The sequence below is a fragment of the Balaenoptera ricei genome, chromosome X (assembly GCF_028023285.1).
Source record: "Balaenoptera ricei isolate mBalRic1 chromosome X, mBalRic1.hap2, whole genome shotgun sequence".
NCBI classification, from domain to species: Eukaryota; Metazoa; Chordata; class Mammalia; order Artiodactyla; family Balaenopteridae; genus Balaenoptera; species Balaenoptera ricei.
Window position 1 is genome coordinate 106,490,626 of NC_082660.1, and position 15,816 is coordinate 106,506,441.

Genomic DNA, 15,816 nt, shown 5'->3' on the forward strand with positions numbered 1-15,816 from the left:
TATTAGCTATTTTAAAAAGCATTTTATTTTAATTGTCTCATTTGGTCCTCACAATAACCCCAAGGATCTAGGTCCTGTTTTGTTTTTTTTTAAATAAATTTATTTATTTACTTATTTATTTTTGGCTGCGTTGGGTCTTTGTTGCTGTGCACAGGCTTTCCCTAGTTGCGGCGAGCGGGGGCTACTCTTCGTTGCGGTGCATGGGCTTCTCATTGTGGTGGCTTCTCTTGTTGTGGAGCACGGGCTCTAGGCGCACGGCCTTCAGTAGTTGTGGCACACGGGCTCAGTAGTTGTGGCTTGCGGGTTCTAGAGCGCAGGCCCAGTAGTTGTGGCGCACGGGCTTAGTTGCTCTGCGGCATGTGGGATCTTCCCAGACCAGGGCTCGAACCCGTGTCCCCTGCATTGGCAGGCGGAGTCTTAACCACTGCACCACCAGGAAAGTCCCAAGGTCCTGTTGTTTTGTCCCCATTTTACAGATGAGAAAACTCAGTCTCAGAGGTTACTTGTAAGGTCACATTTCTAATAAGTGATAGAGTCAAGATTTCCATAAAAGTCTGACCCCCGGGACCACCTCAATACTTCCTGTTAATAGTAACAGCCATCACTTACTGTTTATGATGTGTTACAAATACACTCTTCTATGTACTTCTTATACAGTAGCTCATAACTATTGATGAAATAGGTTCTCTTTTAACCTATATCTTATTGAGCAGCTAAGGCTCAGAGAGGTTAAGTAACTTGCTACAGGCCACATAGCTCATAAGTATCACTTCAGAGGTTGGTCTCCAGGTATTAAGCTTTGACCAAGAACACTTGGTATAAGACCATGTGCATAGTCACCACTTGATAAATTCTTGTTGAATTGTTACCTTTTTTTTTTTTTGCAAACTTCTGAACTGAAGAGAGCACACTATGCTGTGGAATTTATCCATCAAAACCAGAACTATACTTGATTTGGAGTTAACTCTGTTTATACACTTGAGTTTAATGTTCTCTCTCTTAGCAGATGTTCACCAGCTGTTTCTTCCCCTAGAATGTCATCAGCTTTTTGTGTGCTCGCTGATTTTGAGCTCTGCTGGTTAGATCCTTTTTGTTTCTTTTTGCAAGACTTTTTTTGAGGAATTCTTTTGGCTGGTGTTCTAGTTAAGAGGGGGAAGTAGGCTGGAACATGAACTGGTGCCATCACATGGCACTGGGTCAGAGGTAGCTCATGACAGGATCATAAAGTAAGAAGTGACTTGTCTTTGACCACCTCCATCCCCGCCAGCTATCTACTTGGTGATCTGTGTCCTTGTTTTCCTTTTCTCACGGAAATTTCTGAGCAGTTGGTAAACTACACAAGGAGATTTACATTTGAGCAAGAGCCCAGAACTATCAATTTACACAATGATTTGCTGACTTTGGAATATATATATCTGGGAGATGGTCCAGGGGAGGGGGGACATCAGCCTGCAACCTGGTCCCTCAAGTGGTAGTTGGCACTTGTGATTCCCCAGCAGGCCTCTGATTCCGAATGGCCAGCATGGTGTACAGTAGCCCCCGAGTGGCCTTTTCTCTGCCCCTATATGAAATATTGATAGGATGGCTCTTCATCATTCAGTTGGCCTTTCACTCTTCACAAATGCTGATAGGAACCATTTAGTGAATGACATTGAATGCCAAAGATCATAGCGTGTGTTCTGGTCTTTGTCCCATGTTTAAACATCTCTTTGATAGAAGTTGACTATTTTTTCCATCTTTATTGAGGTATGATTTACAAGTAAAAATTGTATATATTTAGGTTGTACAATGTGATTATTTTAAGGTGTACACATGATTTAATATACATATACATTGTGAGATGATTATCACAAACAAGTTAACACATCCGTCACCTCACAAACTTACCTTTTTTGTGTGTGTGATGAGAACAGTTAAGATCTCTCTTAGCAAACTTCAGGTATACAATACAGTATTTTTTTATTAATTTTTATTGGAGTATAGTAGATTTACAATGTTGTGTTAGTTTCTGTACAATATAGTATTATTAACTGTAATCATCATGCTGTACATTAGATCCCCAGAACACATAACTGAAAATTTGCACCCTTGACCAACATCTTCCCATTTTCCTCACTCCCCAGCCTCTGGCAATTACCATTCTACTCTCCACTTCAGTGAATTCGACTTTTTTGGATTCTACATACAAGTGAGATCATACAGTATTTGTCTTTCTCTCTCTGACTTATTTCACTCAGCATAATGCCCTCAAGTTTCATCCATGTTGTCACAAATGGCAGGATTTCCTTGGGGCTGCTAGATCGTATGGTAGTTCTATTTTCAATTTTTTGAGGAACCTCCATACTGTTTTCCAAAGTGACTGCACCAGTTTACATTCCCACCAGCAGTGCACGAGGGTTTCCTTTTATCTACACCCTCTCCAGCACTTGTTGTCTCTTATCTTTTTGATGATAGCCATTTAACAAGTATGAGATAATATCTCATTGTGGTTTTGATTTGCATTTCGCTAATGATTAGTGATGTTGAACATCTTTTCATGGACCTGTTGGCCAGAAGTAGACTATTTAACTAAGCAACAGATTTTCATGTGTTGATTTGGAAATATTTACATTTTAGGAACTGGTTATTCTCTTTACATCAGACAGCACGTGACTTAAATTGTTTACAGGAGAAAATGCATTTTACTTTCTTTTCTCTAACCCAGTCATTTTTGGTATATTATACTCTCAACAATGGAGCATAATAGTTTTCTTTTTTTAACTTTTTATTATATATAGTATACTATAGAAAAATTGCAGAAGTCATTATGTACAGCTCAATGATTTTTCGCAAATGATTTTTCACTTGCATAACCAGTACCCTAGAAGCTCAATCATGACTCCTTTTGGTCACTACTTTCCCAAAGAACAATTATTATCCTGACTTCTAATCCCATAGATTAATTTTGTTGCCTCTTTTTAAACTTTATATAAATGAATTATACAGAACTTTTTTTTGTGTCTGTCTTCTCTTGTTCAATGTTATGTTTATGAGATTCACTGATATTGTTGCCTGTGGTTGAAGATGCATCTCATTGCATTCATTCCATCATGTCAATATACCACATTTGATTTATCCATTCTCCCACTGATAGACATTTGAATAGTTTCCAGTTTGGAATTTTATGAATAGAGTTTTTATGAACATTTGCACACTTATTTCTTGGTGCACATGTGTGTACATTTCTGTTTCGCATATATGGGCCATAGGGTTACATATGATTGTCTCTAGTAGATAATAAGTTTTCCCAAATGGTTGTGCCGATTTACACTACTAAAAGCAGAAATTGAGAGTGCTAGATGCTTTACATCGTCACCAACACTTGGTATTGTCCAGTAGGTGCATGTATCGTTATCTTGTGGATTTAATATGCATTTTCCTGATAACTAATGAAGTTGAGCACTTTTTCCTATGTTTATTGGCAATTTGAATATCCTCTTGTGAAATGTCTGTTCAAGTCTTTTGCCATTTTTCTATTGGGCTGTCTGTCTTTTTCTTATTAATTTATGAGGTATATGTATGTGTGTGTATTATATATAAATATATATTTTATATATATATGCAAGTCCTTTGTCAGAAACTGCAAATATCTTTTCTCACTCTATGCATTACCTTTTAATTTCCTTAATAGGATATCTTTTGATAAACAGAAGCTTTTAATTTTAATATAGATGATTTTATAAAAATTTTTCCTTTATGGTTAATATTTTTTTGGTCCTATTTAAGATACCTTCCTACTTTAAGGTCATGAGAATGTTCTATGTTTTCATCTAAAAGCTTGCTGTATTTATGTATTTATTTATTAATTTATTTTAACTTTCACATTTAGATCTGCAATCCATATGGAATTGACTTTGTAAATAGTGTGAGGCAGGGGTCAAGATTCTTTTTTTTCACATATGGATATGTAATTGACCACTTATTTTTAAAAACCTACCTTTTTTCACTGCATCTGGTCCTCGGATAATGGCATAAAAGAAAACTTGTTAAAACAGTTAAATGATATAAAGTGTGGTCTTTAAAACTTTTTGAATTTATTCATTTTTTATATTTTCAAGGTTGAAGAGGCCAAATGTCAGAATTCAGAATTTGAAGGAAACCTAGAGGTCAGTAAATTCAATTTTAGCTATTTGGGCTTAAACTCACAGAGTAATTGGGGGCGGGGCAGGGTGAGCATATCCTAAATTTGAACTGCTTTGAGAAAAAACAGACTACTTTGTTCTGTGGATTATTGCCAATTTTCTTTTTCAGGAGTTAGAGTCAGATAATTTGTATTGCAATACAAAGTCTTAATCATATACAAAATTTGGCAGATAATTATATTTAGGATTCAGAAGCAGAGAAAGAGAATAAGCTGGTAATATTCCTTGTGTGCTTTTATTTTATATCTAAGGGTACAATTTGTTTCATGGTCCCTGGTGTTCTTCCTGATACTTTGAACACAGTCAGAATAAGAGTCAAAACAAATAAGTTATGCTATGAGGATGACAAACTCTGGAGTAATTGGAGTCAAGCAATGAGTATAGGTAAGAGAATGGGATTTTATTAAACCATTGATGCATGGAAACTAAGTTGAAGCAGAAAATTGATTGTGGGAAAGGGCTGTTCTTCATTCTTTCTTTTTTTAAATTTTATTTATGTTTGGCTGCGTTGGGTCTTCATTGCTGCACACGGGCTTTCTCTAGTTGTGGCGAGCGGGGGCTACTCTTCGTTGTGGTGTGCGGGCTTCTCATTGCGGTGGCTTCTTTTGTTGCAGAGCATGGGCTCTAGGCTTCAGTAGTTGTGGCACGTGGGCTTAGTAGTTGTGGCTCGTGGACTCTAGAGCGCAGGCTCTGTAGTTGTGGCGCATGGGCTTAGTTGCTCTGCGGCATGTGGGATCTTCCCGGACCAGGGCTTGAACCCGTGTCCCCTGCATTGGCAGGCAGATTCTTAACCACTGTGCCACCAGGGAAGTCCCCGTTCTTCATTCTTGACGTCAGCCAGAGAATACTTACAATTGAAATGTATTTTCTGTTTAATTATTGTCAAATCACTCAGGGTTAATTTACAATTTGCAACTCTTTGAAAATTTGCAGTCCAAATGCTGTTATCCTCTCTTCTGTCCTGTCTGTATCTTTGTTAACAACCTGAACAAAAATATAGAAGGCAGGCATGATTAAATCTGCAGATTATGCAATGCTAGAGTACTATCCTATGTGCTGGTAACAGAATCAAGAGTAGGACAATGACCTTGATGGCATTTTATAGAGATAAACATATATCTAGGTTTGAAGAAAATCAGTTTCATTTATTAATTGAGAGGCTGAGCAAGCTATGTGCCAGGGTCAAGTACAGGATTGGAAAGACATGTCCCTTATGGATGTGTGTGCTGTGGGGTGAGATATAGGGTTTTATTTGACTGTAAGCTCAAAGTGACTCAACATCGGTACCTTAAATATCCCCCAAAGGCATATTGCAGTCATAGGCAGCAGTGATAGTGCAGCATCCAGAACAAGGGAATGCTGCAGGGTGGGGCACAGTGTCCTGGCCACATCAAAAGTATACAGTATTCCATCCTGGGCACCACATTGTAAGAGGTGCATTGGCAGACTGGAATCTTTCTTTGAAAGGATAATCAGGATGTTGAAGAATCTCAAAATTTGGAGAAGAACAGTTAACGAAGTAAGCTTAGGGAGTCATAATTGCTGAATTCTAATATTTGAGGTATTGTCAGGTAGAAGAGGGAATAGGCTATCTTTTTTGTGGCACCATGGGCCAAAACAGGACCAACTTAAGAACTTTCTGACAGCTATCTAACAGTCAGAGAGACAGGTTATTGAAGTAGTCAATTCCCTATTAATTGAAAGACTGAACAAGCTATGTGCCAGGCAAGGTTGTATTAGTTATCTATTATTGCATAACAAATTACCTCCAAAATTAGTGGCTTACAAAACACATATTTGGACACAACATTGTAAAGCAACTATACTCCAATAAAAATTAATTTTAAAAAAACAAACAAAAAACAAGAAAACACAACATTGTAAAGCAACCATACTCCAATAAAAATTAATTAAAAAAAACAAACAAACAAAAAACACATATTTGGGACTTCCCTGGCGGTCCAGTGGTTAAGACTCCATACTTCCAATGCAGGGAGCGTGGGTTCGATCCCTGGTTGGGGAACTAAGATCCCACATGCTGTGCAGTGCAGCCAAAAAATTTTAAAAAATAATAAAAAAATTAAAAAATAAAAAACACATATTTACTATCTTACAGTTTCCATGGCTCAAAAATCTGGGCATAGCTTAGCTAGGTACCTCTGGCTCAAGTTCTCTCATAAGGTTCCAGTCAAGCTGTTGACTGGGACTTCAGTCTCATCTGAAGGCTTGACTGGGGCTGGAGAATCCACTTCCAAAATCACTCATATGGTCATTGGAAAGACTCATTTCCACTCTGGATGCTGGATGGAGGCTGTAGCAGGTTGCATCATGTGCCCCAAAAAGATATGTTCAAGTTCCAACTCCTGGTACCTGTGAATGTGACCTTATTTGGAAATAGAGTTTTTGCAGATGTAATCAAGTTAAGATGAGGTCATACCAGCTTAGAGCAGGCCCTAAATCCAATGACTAGTATCCTTATCAGAAGAAGAGAGGATACACAGAAACACAGAGAAGAAGGCCATGTGAAGATGAAGGCAGAGATTGGAGTGATGCAGCTACAATCCAAGGAACACCAAGGATTCCTGGGAGCCACCAGAAGCTAGGAAGAGGCAAGGAGAGAGTCTACTCTAGAGCCTTCAGAGGGAGCATGTCCCTGCTGATACCTTGATTTGGGATTTCTAGCTTCCAGAGCTGTGAGAGAATATATTTCTCCTGTTTTAAGCCAACCAGTGTGTGGTGATTTGTTACAGCAGCTCTAGGAAACTAATACAGAGGCCTCTCTCAGTTCCTTACCATTTGGATCTCCACACAGGGCTACCTCATGACATGGCAGTTGGCTTCCCCAAGTGCGTGGTCCAAACAAGAAAGAGCATATGAGAAAACACCCAATATGAGAACTGCAGCCCTTTATAACCTTATCTCAGAAGTGACATCCCATCACTGTTGCTATTCACACATTTAGTCCAGCCCACCCTTAAGGGGAGAGAATTATACAAGGGTGTGAATATCAGGAGGCAGGGATCATTTAGAGTCATCTTAGAGGCTGCCTAACACAATGTTAGGCCCTGAGATGCTTTCCAGATTTTCATGCCCTGGTGGAAAAGATGAGCATATATTGGGTTGGCCAAAAAGTTTGTTTGGGTTTTCTGTAAGATGTTATGGAAAAACCTGAACAAACTTTTTGGCCAACCCAATAAATAGACATGCCATTCTAAGTGTTAGGTGTAGCAAGGCAGTTAATGAAAGTCTTTGGAATTGGACAGTGCTGGGTTTGAGGCTTGACTCCATCACTTACTAAACCCTCTGGACAAGCCACTAAACCTCTCTGAGCCTTACACTTCTCATCTGTATAAGTGGGAAATAATATTATCTATCTCTTTAGCATAGATATAAGCATGCAAAATTACCTAGTATGATATCAGACATACAGTAGTTGCTCAATTAAGAATAGTAGTGGTAGTTGTTGCTAGGATTATTTTAGGTGTTCTAATAGTGCTAAGTAACCAATAAGAAAAGATAGTCACTGTTAATGAGATGACATATTTAACAAATATAACATCTTTGTTAATAGTGTCTGAAACCAGTTAGGATATCCTGGTTTCAGATAACCCTTAAGGTGCTTTTTCACCCGTGGAATTTTAGGCACCAGAGCAGGACTTTTTTTTTCACTATTAAGATAACAAAAGATAAGAGAATTGAAGAGTTTTGGGAAATATGTTGGTGTAGAGGGCAGAAATATCTGTAATCTCATTAGTCTAACACAACTGTTGCTTGGTTTATTTCTAAAAGGGTTTTATTTCTCATGTCTTTCTCTTTGTTTTTCATTTTCCAGGTCAGAAGGCCAATCCAACATTTTACATAACCACGTTACTCATCATTCCGATCTTCGTTGCGGCTGCAATCATAGTCCTTCTGCTGTACCTGAAAAGGTAAGGCAGCTGCCCAGGCAGGCTTGACAGTTTCTGCTACCCTGGTTGCTATGGTTATTCTTCTTTGTGGGTGTGTTTGATGTTTCCCCAGTGTGTTGGAAGCATTTTGGCTATACCTGGCTTTTTGGGTAGTATGGCATGGCAAAGAAATATTATTGTGCCCATTTTCTGGTGAGAAAAGTGTTGGATCCCAGGGCTCTGCTCAGGCAGTGCTCTCTTTGTATATTTTTAGAATTGTTGATAAGACCTATGTTCACTCTACTCTTTCAAATGCCTAATTTGTCAACAGTTGGTTGGTAGCTCATAAGTTTTAGAAATGGAGACCATTACCAATTAAATGACTTGTCTAGTGTGAATGCAAAACAGGTTGCTACTTAATGCTATAGGAAAGAGAACTTCAAGTTGTCTCTAAGTTACAGCACTCATTCCTTGAGAATGTTTTACTTTCTCGATTTCATCATAGGGACTAGTCTGGTGCTATTATTTGCTCTTTCAGTAAATACCTAAAGTTGGAATAAGGTTATTAAGCTGGTTCTAGAATCAACATTTTATCATTATTTCAGTATTCTTTAAACATACATTTGTTGAGTGCCTATTTCTGTGCCAGGCACTGTTGTTATTGCTGGGGTTGTGGCAATGAACAGAACAAAGTCCCTATCTATGGTTTCACGTAGTGAGTAGTAAAGTTGTGGAGTTGGGCTGGGGAGAAAGGCTAGGAAGTGATATGAGGCTCATCTTACATAGGATGCCAGGGAAGGCCTCTCTGAGAAAGTGACATTTGAGGACAGAACTAAAGGAGCAAACCAGTCAGATATTCAAAGAAAGAGTATTCTAGGCCAAAGGAACAGCAAGTGCAAAGGTCCTGAGGCTGGAATGAACTCCGTGTGTCTTGTTAGAGGAGAGCATGCAAGGGGGAGAACAACAGGAGATGAGGCTGGAGAGGCTGGCAGGGCCAGATCATGTAGGCTGTGGCAAGGAATTGAAATGTTATCCTAAGCATGATGGGGAAACATGAGAGAGTTTTAATCAGTGGAGGGATGTGATTGGATTTACTGTCATAAAAGATCATTGTATTGCTGAGTGAAGACTTGACTTGGACAAGAGTGGAGGCCGGTAGACTAGTTAGGAGGTAGTAAGAGGTAGTCTGATGTGGAATATATTTTGAAGATGGAATTAATAGTGCTTGCTGATGGCTGCTTGTCTTTGAAGGTGTGAGAGAAATTGAGGATTCAAGGATAACTCTTAGATTTTTGGCTTCAGCAACTGAGTGAATGCTAGAGCCATTTACTAAGATGGAGAAGATTGGGAGGAGAGCTGGCTTTAGGGAAAAGGTGAGGACTTCAGTTTTGAACATGAGAAGTTTGAGATACCTATTAGATATCTAAGTAGAGATGCTAAATAGGTACTTGTATACATGAATCTGGAGTTTAAAGGAGAGGTTTGGGCTGGAGATAGAATTTTGGGAGTCCTTGGCATGTAAATGGATTTAAAGCCTTAAGACTGGAAGAGAGCACTAATAAAGTGAGGGAGATAAAGAGGACAAAAGAGAATGCTGGGACACATCAACATTTAGAGACCTAGGAGATGAGGTAGGTCCACCAAAGGGTACTACTATCAGATGCAAAAATAGAGAGTCCAGACAAAACTTTAATTCTAAAAGATACGTGCACCCCTACGTTCATAGCAGCACTATTCACAATAGCCAAGACATGGAAGCAACCTAAATGTCCATTGACAGATGAATGGATAAAGAAGATGTGGTACATATATACAACGGAATACTACTCAACCATAAAAAAGAATGAAATAATGCCATTTGCAGCAACATGGATGCAACTAGAGATTATCATACTAAGTAAAGTAAGTCAGAGAGAGAAAGACAAATACCATATGATATCACTTATAAGTGGAATCTAAAACGTGACCCAGATGAACATATCTATGAAACAGAAACAGAATCACAGACATAGAGAATAGACTGGGGTGGTTGCCAAGGGGGAGGGAGGTGGGGGAGGGATGGTGTGGGAGTTTGGGATTATAAGATGCAAACTATTATGCATAGAATGGATAAACAACAAGGTCTTACTGTATAGCACAGGGAACTATATTCAATATCCTGTGATAAACCATATGGAAAAGAATGTGAAAAAGAATGTATATATATGTATAACTGAGTCACTTTGCTGTACAGAAGTAATTAACACAACATTGTAAATCAACTATACTTCAATTAAAAATTTTTTTTAATTTAAAAAAAAACAGAGAGGAGACAAGTAAGAAAAAGGAAGAAAAATTAAAGAGAATGCCCCCTGTTCTCGGAAGATTATTTTTTTCAAAATTATAAACAGCAAGCTCCCATCTGATCTGTGATAAGTAAAGCACCATTATTATTTAAATGATAGAGGATAACACACACAGAGCCACACACACAATTATAACTATGTGAGGTGATGGATGTGTTAATTCGCTTGATTGTGATGATCATTTCACAATGTACACATATATTAAAATGTCACTTTGTACACCTCAAATTTATACAATTTTTGTTTGTCAAGTATACCTCAATAAAGCTGGAAAAATTTTTTTTCATTGAAAGGGTATAAGTAGTCTGCTACTGATGGGCCCTCTGCTTTATCCACACTTGATACTTTTAAGAGATCGATTTCTCAGCTTGTTTTAGAAATTTTTTCACAACTACATTATCACTAAAGATGACTTGTGTACCATGTCTTTTGTCCAAGCCTTCTTTTAATATGGCTGTATTTAAGTGGGACATTTCTATGGAATGGAAGGTTTGATCAAAAATGTCTCTGTTTTCTTAAAGGCTCAAGATTATTATATTCCCTCCAATTCCTGATCCTGGCAAGATTTTTAAAGAAATGTTTGGAGACCAGAATGATGATACCCTGGTAAGCACTGACTCTGTGAAGTTTGAAATTGATTATTTTGGGGGGGAGGCTATGGGATTTTAAAAAAATTTGGTAAAACATAACATAAAATTTACCATTTTAACCAGTTTTAAGTATACAGTTCAATGGCATTAAGTACATTTACAGTGTTGTGCAACCATCTTCAGTATTTCCAGAACTTTTTCATCATCCCTAACAGAAACTGTACCCATTAAGCAATAACTCTCCATTCCCCTCAACCCCTGATTACCTCTATTCTGCTTTCTGTCTCTCTGAATTTGCCTAATCTGGGTACCTCATATAAATGGAATCCTACAATATTTGTCCTTTTGTGGCTAGCTTCTTTCACTTAGCATAACATTTTCAAGGTTCATCCATGTTGTAGCATGTGTCAGAATTTCATTTCAAAACTGGTTATTTTAAACTACATTTTATCTAAAAGATTAAAGAAGAGCTGATTTAAAATGTTGTATCTCAGGCCAAGCATACCATTTAAGAAGTTCCCAGAATACTTCGCCTGTCTTGTGTCACGGGGCTTCATTCTCTCTCTGGGGTAGGGAACATATTTGATCTAAACCTGCAGGGGGAGGAGCCTCCTTTATGAAACTAAGCCAATAGGCAGGTCTTCTGACTGGAGTAATTTTAAAAACTTAATTTAGGGAAATATAAAGATAAGGTAAACAATTGAAATAGATTGTGTTCATGCTATTGCCTGGAAAGCTGGCCTCTGAAGACATGGAGCTAGAGCAAACCCACCCGAACTGTTAGAGTTAGTTGGCTGCAGACTCTCACGCTAGAATTTGTGGCTGGAAAAGCTAAGACCTTATGGGAACAAAAGAGTTTGAGGCTTCTCTGATAAATACATTCACCCAAATAAAATAATAAAGACACTAAATGAAATAAATATCAATATTATTGTATATATCTTAAATTAGTAATTTCAGGCATAGGGCAGTTAATTCAGGGAAATAGTACAGCATAGTAGATAATAGCCTGCGCTCTGGAGTCAGATTGTCTGGATTCAAATCTCTGCTGTGTCATTTACCATCTATTTGACCTTAGGTAACTTCCTTAACCTTCCTGTTAAAAAGTGTAAAAAGTGGAGGTAATGATAGCACCTGCCTCAGTGTTGTTATGTGGATTAAATTAATTTAATACATAGAAACCACTTAGTATGCCTGGCACATTATAGGTGCTTAGTAAATGTTAGTGCTTAGGATTACTACTGATAATACTTTCCGTTTATCTTTAACGCCCAAACGATTCTTGTAATAACGGGTGATACACAGTGGCTAGGGAAGGAAGGCAGGGAGGCTCCCATGCAGTCAGAGGAAGAGTCGTCTGGATCACTTTTTCACCAAGTCATGGGCATGGGCAGTGGGTAACTGTGCCAGATAGGGCACCACTAGCCAGGGAGGTCCAGAAGTCAGGTACCTGATGAAGGGCTGGTATCCTGTAACTGAGGTGACGGTGTTTCTTCAGCTTTGAGTCACAGTCAACTGCAATGCTTGTAGGAATATAGAATCCTGGGCCCTACCTTCAGAAGTTCGGATTCACCGGCTCTGGGATGGGTCCCAGGAATCTGCATATTTAAAAGGAGCCCAAAGATGATTCCTATCCTGGCAAGATCATTCACGGAGCGCACTTTGAAAATCACTGTTATAGATATTTTCCTTAGGATCACCCATGTGTCTTCATTTTGCCAGCTACTGAGACAGATGCTGGAGGTTGAGAACTGTGCAAGTATTCTAACAACTCCTCTAACCAGTGATTGGAAGTCTACCATGTGTACACAGTGTATTAAATGCTCCATCTTCATAACCACCCTGTGGTGTAGGTGCTGTTAGTACCATTTCACAGATGAGGAAATGGGGCCTCAGTGAGGTTAAATAACTTTACTGCAGCCACACAGCTAGTAGATAATAAGGTGAGATTTGACCCAGGACTGTCTGATTCTAGACTTTTCTCTTTCTTTCCACTATGCTGCATTGCCTTTTGTAAGATAGAATGTTTGTCCTCAGGAACCTCACTACCTCCTTAGAGTTCTGTATGATAGAAGTACCGGGTTGGGATAGGGGAGTTCCGAGAAACAGATTTGGAGTCATGTTATGGCTGGCCTTATGTGAGAAGGTATTAGGAATATCATTCTTTGTTTTTATAACTTTTTATTTTATACTGGCGTATAGTTGATTAACAATGTTGTGTTAGTTTCAGTTGTACAACAAAGTGATTCAGTTATACATATACATGTATCTATTCTTTCTCAAATTATTTTCCCATTTAGGTTGTTACATAATATTGAGCAGAGTTCCCTGTGCTATACAGTAGGTCCTTGTTGGTTATCCATTTAAAATATAGCAGTGTATACATGTCAATCCCAAACTCCCTAACTATCCCTCCCCCCCAACCCTTGCCCCTGGTAACCATAAGTTTCTTCTCTAAGTCTGTGAGTCTGTTTCTGTTTTGTTAATAAGTTCATTTGTATCATTTTTTTAAGATTCCGCATATAAGCAATATCATACGATATTTGTCTTTGTCTGACTTACTTCACTCAGTATGATGATCTCTAGGTCCATCCACGTTGCTGCAAATGGCATTCTTTCCTTCTTTTTAATGGCTGAGTAATATTCCATTGTATATATGTACCACATCTTCTTTATCCATTCCTCTGTCAATGGACATTTAGGTTGCTTCCATGTCTTGGCTATTGTATACAGTGCTGCAATGAACATTGGGGTACCCTTTCAGACCATGTTTTTCTCCAGATATATGCCCAGGAGTGGGATTGCAGGATCATATGGTAGCTCTATTTTTAGTTTTTTTAAGGAACCTCCATACTGTTCTCCATAGTGGCTGCACCAATTTACATTCCCACCAACAGTGTAGGAGGGTTCCCTTCTCTCCACACCTATCATTCTGACAACAACCTGGAGGGAATGGATTAGAGAGGGGAGGCGCTAGCATGGTAGCAAACTGGGAACCTAGTCCTGAATTTGCCCCACAGATGTTTTGTTTGGCCAGCGTGGTGTATTTAAAATTTTTCAATTTGGGATCTTAAGCAGGGCATGCACTCTACCAGTTCATCTCAGGCCCTACCATTCCTAATTCCCACTGTGGTTTCACATGTTGACCTAACATGCCAGACCCCTGAAAAGCATTTGAGTTTGCTACCCCTTTTAGCAGAATGAAGACAGTCAAAGTGCCATGACACAAATGTCCAATGTCTGTGAAAACATGTTTGGACTCACTGATATATACAAGACATACAACCAGAGCATTGATGAGATATAAATTTCCAGCTTAATAAATTTCTAAAAAGTGATAATATCCAGTGTTAACAAGTGGGTGGGGAACTGGCACTTTTCATGCAACGCTGGTGGGCCTGTAAAATGGTATGTGTTCTTTCTGGAGGGCAACCTGGTAAAATGTAACAAGAATCTTTGATCTTGTAATTACTTCTTTAGGAATCTATTTTAGGGAAATAATCCAACAGTGGTACAAGGATGGTCAATGTAGCATTTGTTTCTAAAACGAAAAATTAGAAACTAAGGAAACATCAACAATCAAGAATAAGTTTTTTAAAAAGTTAGGTTTTTGGGGGCTTCCCTGGTGGCGCAGTGGTTGAGAATCTGCCTGCTAATGCAGGGGACATGGGTTCGAGCCCTGGTCTGGGAAGATCCCACATGCCGCGGAGCAACTAGGCCCGTGAGCCACAACTACTGAGCCTGCGCGTCTGGAGCTTGTGCCCCGCAACAAGAGAGGCCGCAATAGTGAGAGGCCTGCGCACCGCGATGAAGAGTGGCCCCCGCTTGCCACAACTAGAGAAAGCCCTCGCACAGAAACAAAGACCCAACACAGCCAAAATAAATAAATAAATAAATAATAAATTAAAAAAAAAAGTTAGGTTTTCAAAGCATTTAATGTCCTAGCAAAATACTCACGGTGTAAGTGTAAGAAACATATCATAAATGTGTAGTGTATTACAATCCTAATTTTTATAAAAAACGCATCAATATATACATAGAACAATGAGTGGAAGGAAATGGGTCAAAATAATCATCTCTGGGCAGGAAGATTGTGGATAATTGATATTATTCTCTCTCTACCTTTCTGAAATTTCCAAATTGCCTGTAATGAGCATGTATTACTTTTATAATAAAAAGAAACGCTGTACAAGTCATTAAGGGAAAAGAGAATATTGTGGTCATCCAGGTCTGTGAGATAATAGGGATTTGAACTTAGGTGGTAGCAGAGGAGATTGATGCAAGAGACATTATTAAAGGAAACTCATTACGACTTGGTGACTCTGTGTGGGTGATGAAAGGTGGCGAGAGTAAAAAATAATTTCAAGGTTTCAAGCCTGGGTGATAGAGTGAATGATGGTAACATTGACAGCAAAATCAGATCAATTATCTTTCTCAGAGATGGGAAAATTGCTTTTTTTCAATTTGCTGTCTAGAGGATAATATGTTGTCCTGATGAGTCAGATAATTCTATAATTTAGTGAGGTGGATACACTGACAAGATGGACCACTAAAAGCATAAGATGTTTTTGTTTGCGGTGGTTGCAGACCATTAAATAAAATCAGTGTTTAAAACTAAAAGTATAATAAAAATGCCAGACAGGGGAAAGGGTAATAGAACAAATTTCCATGTTTGCTTTTTAACCAAATGAATAATCTACTTTCTCTACATGGCAGCAGTTCTCAAAAATTGAACTGCATATGCATCAGGAAGACTGTCCTTTTACTTCTAGAATCATCGAATTAGGGAATGAATAATTATGGAGTGAACATT

At 38.5% G+C, this 15,816-nt stretch overlaps 1 protein-coding gene across 2 annotated transcripts in view; it reads left to right on the forward strand.

Moving 5' to 3' along the window:
* IL13RA1 (interleukin 13 receptor subunit alpha 1) overlaps nucleotides 1–15,816 on the forward strand; it is a 67,106-nt gene that overhangs the window by 39,592 nt on the left and 11,698 nt on the right. For both annotated transcript variants that reach the window (XM_059911149.1, XM_059911148.1), the window contains exons 7-10: nucleotides 4,098–4,145; nucleotides 4,433–4,565; nucleotides 8,014–8,110; nucleotides 10,935–11,019. In XM_059911149.1, the coding sequence (XP_059767132.1) occupies nucleotides 4,098–4,145; nucleotides 4,433–4,565; nucleotides 8,014–8,110; nucleotides 10,935–11,019 (363 nt within the window). The remainder of the gene's footprint in view (nucleotides 1–4,097; nucleotides 4,146–4,432; nucleotides 4,566–8,013; nucleotides 8,111–10,934; nucleotides 11,020–15,816) is intronic.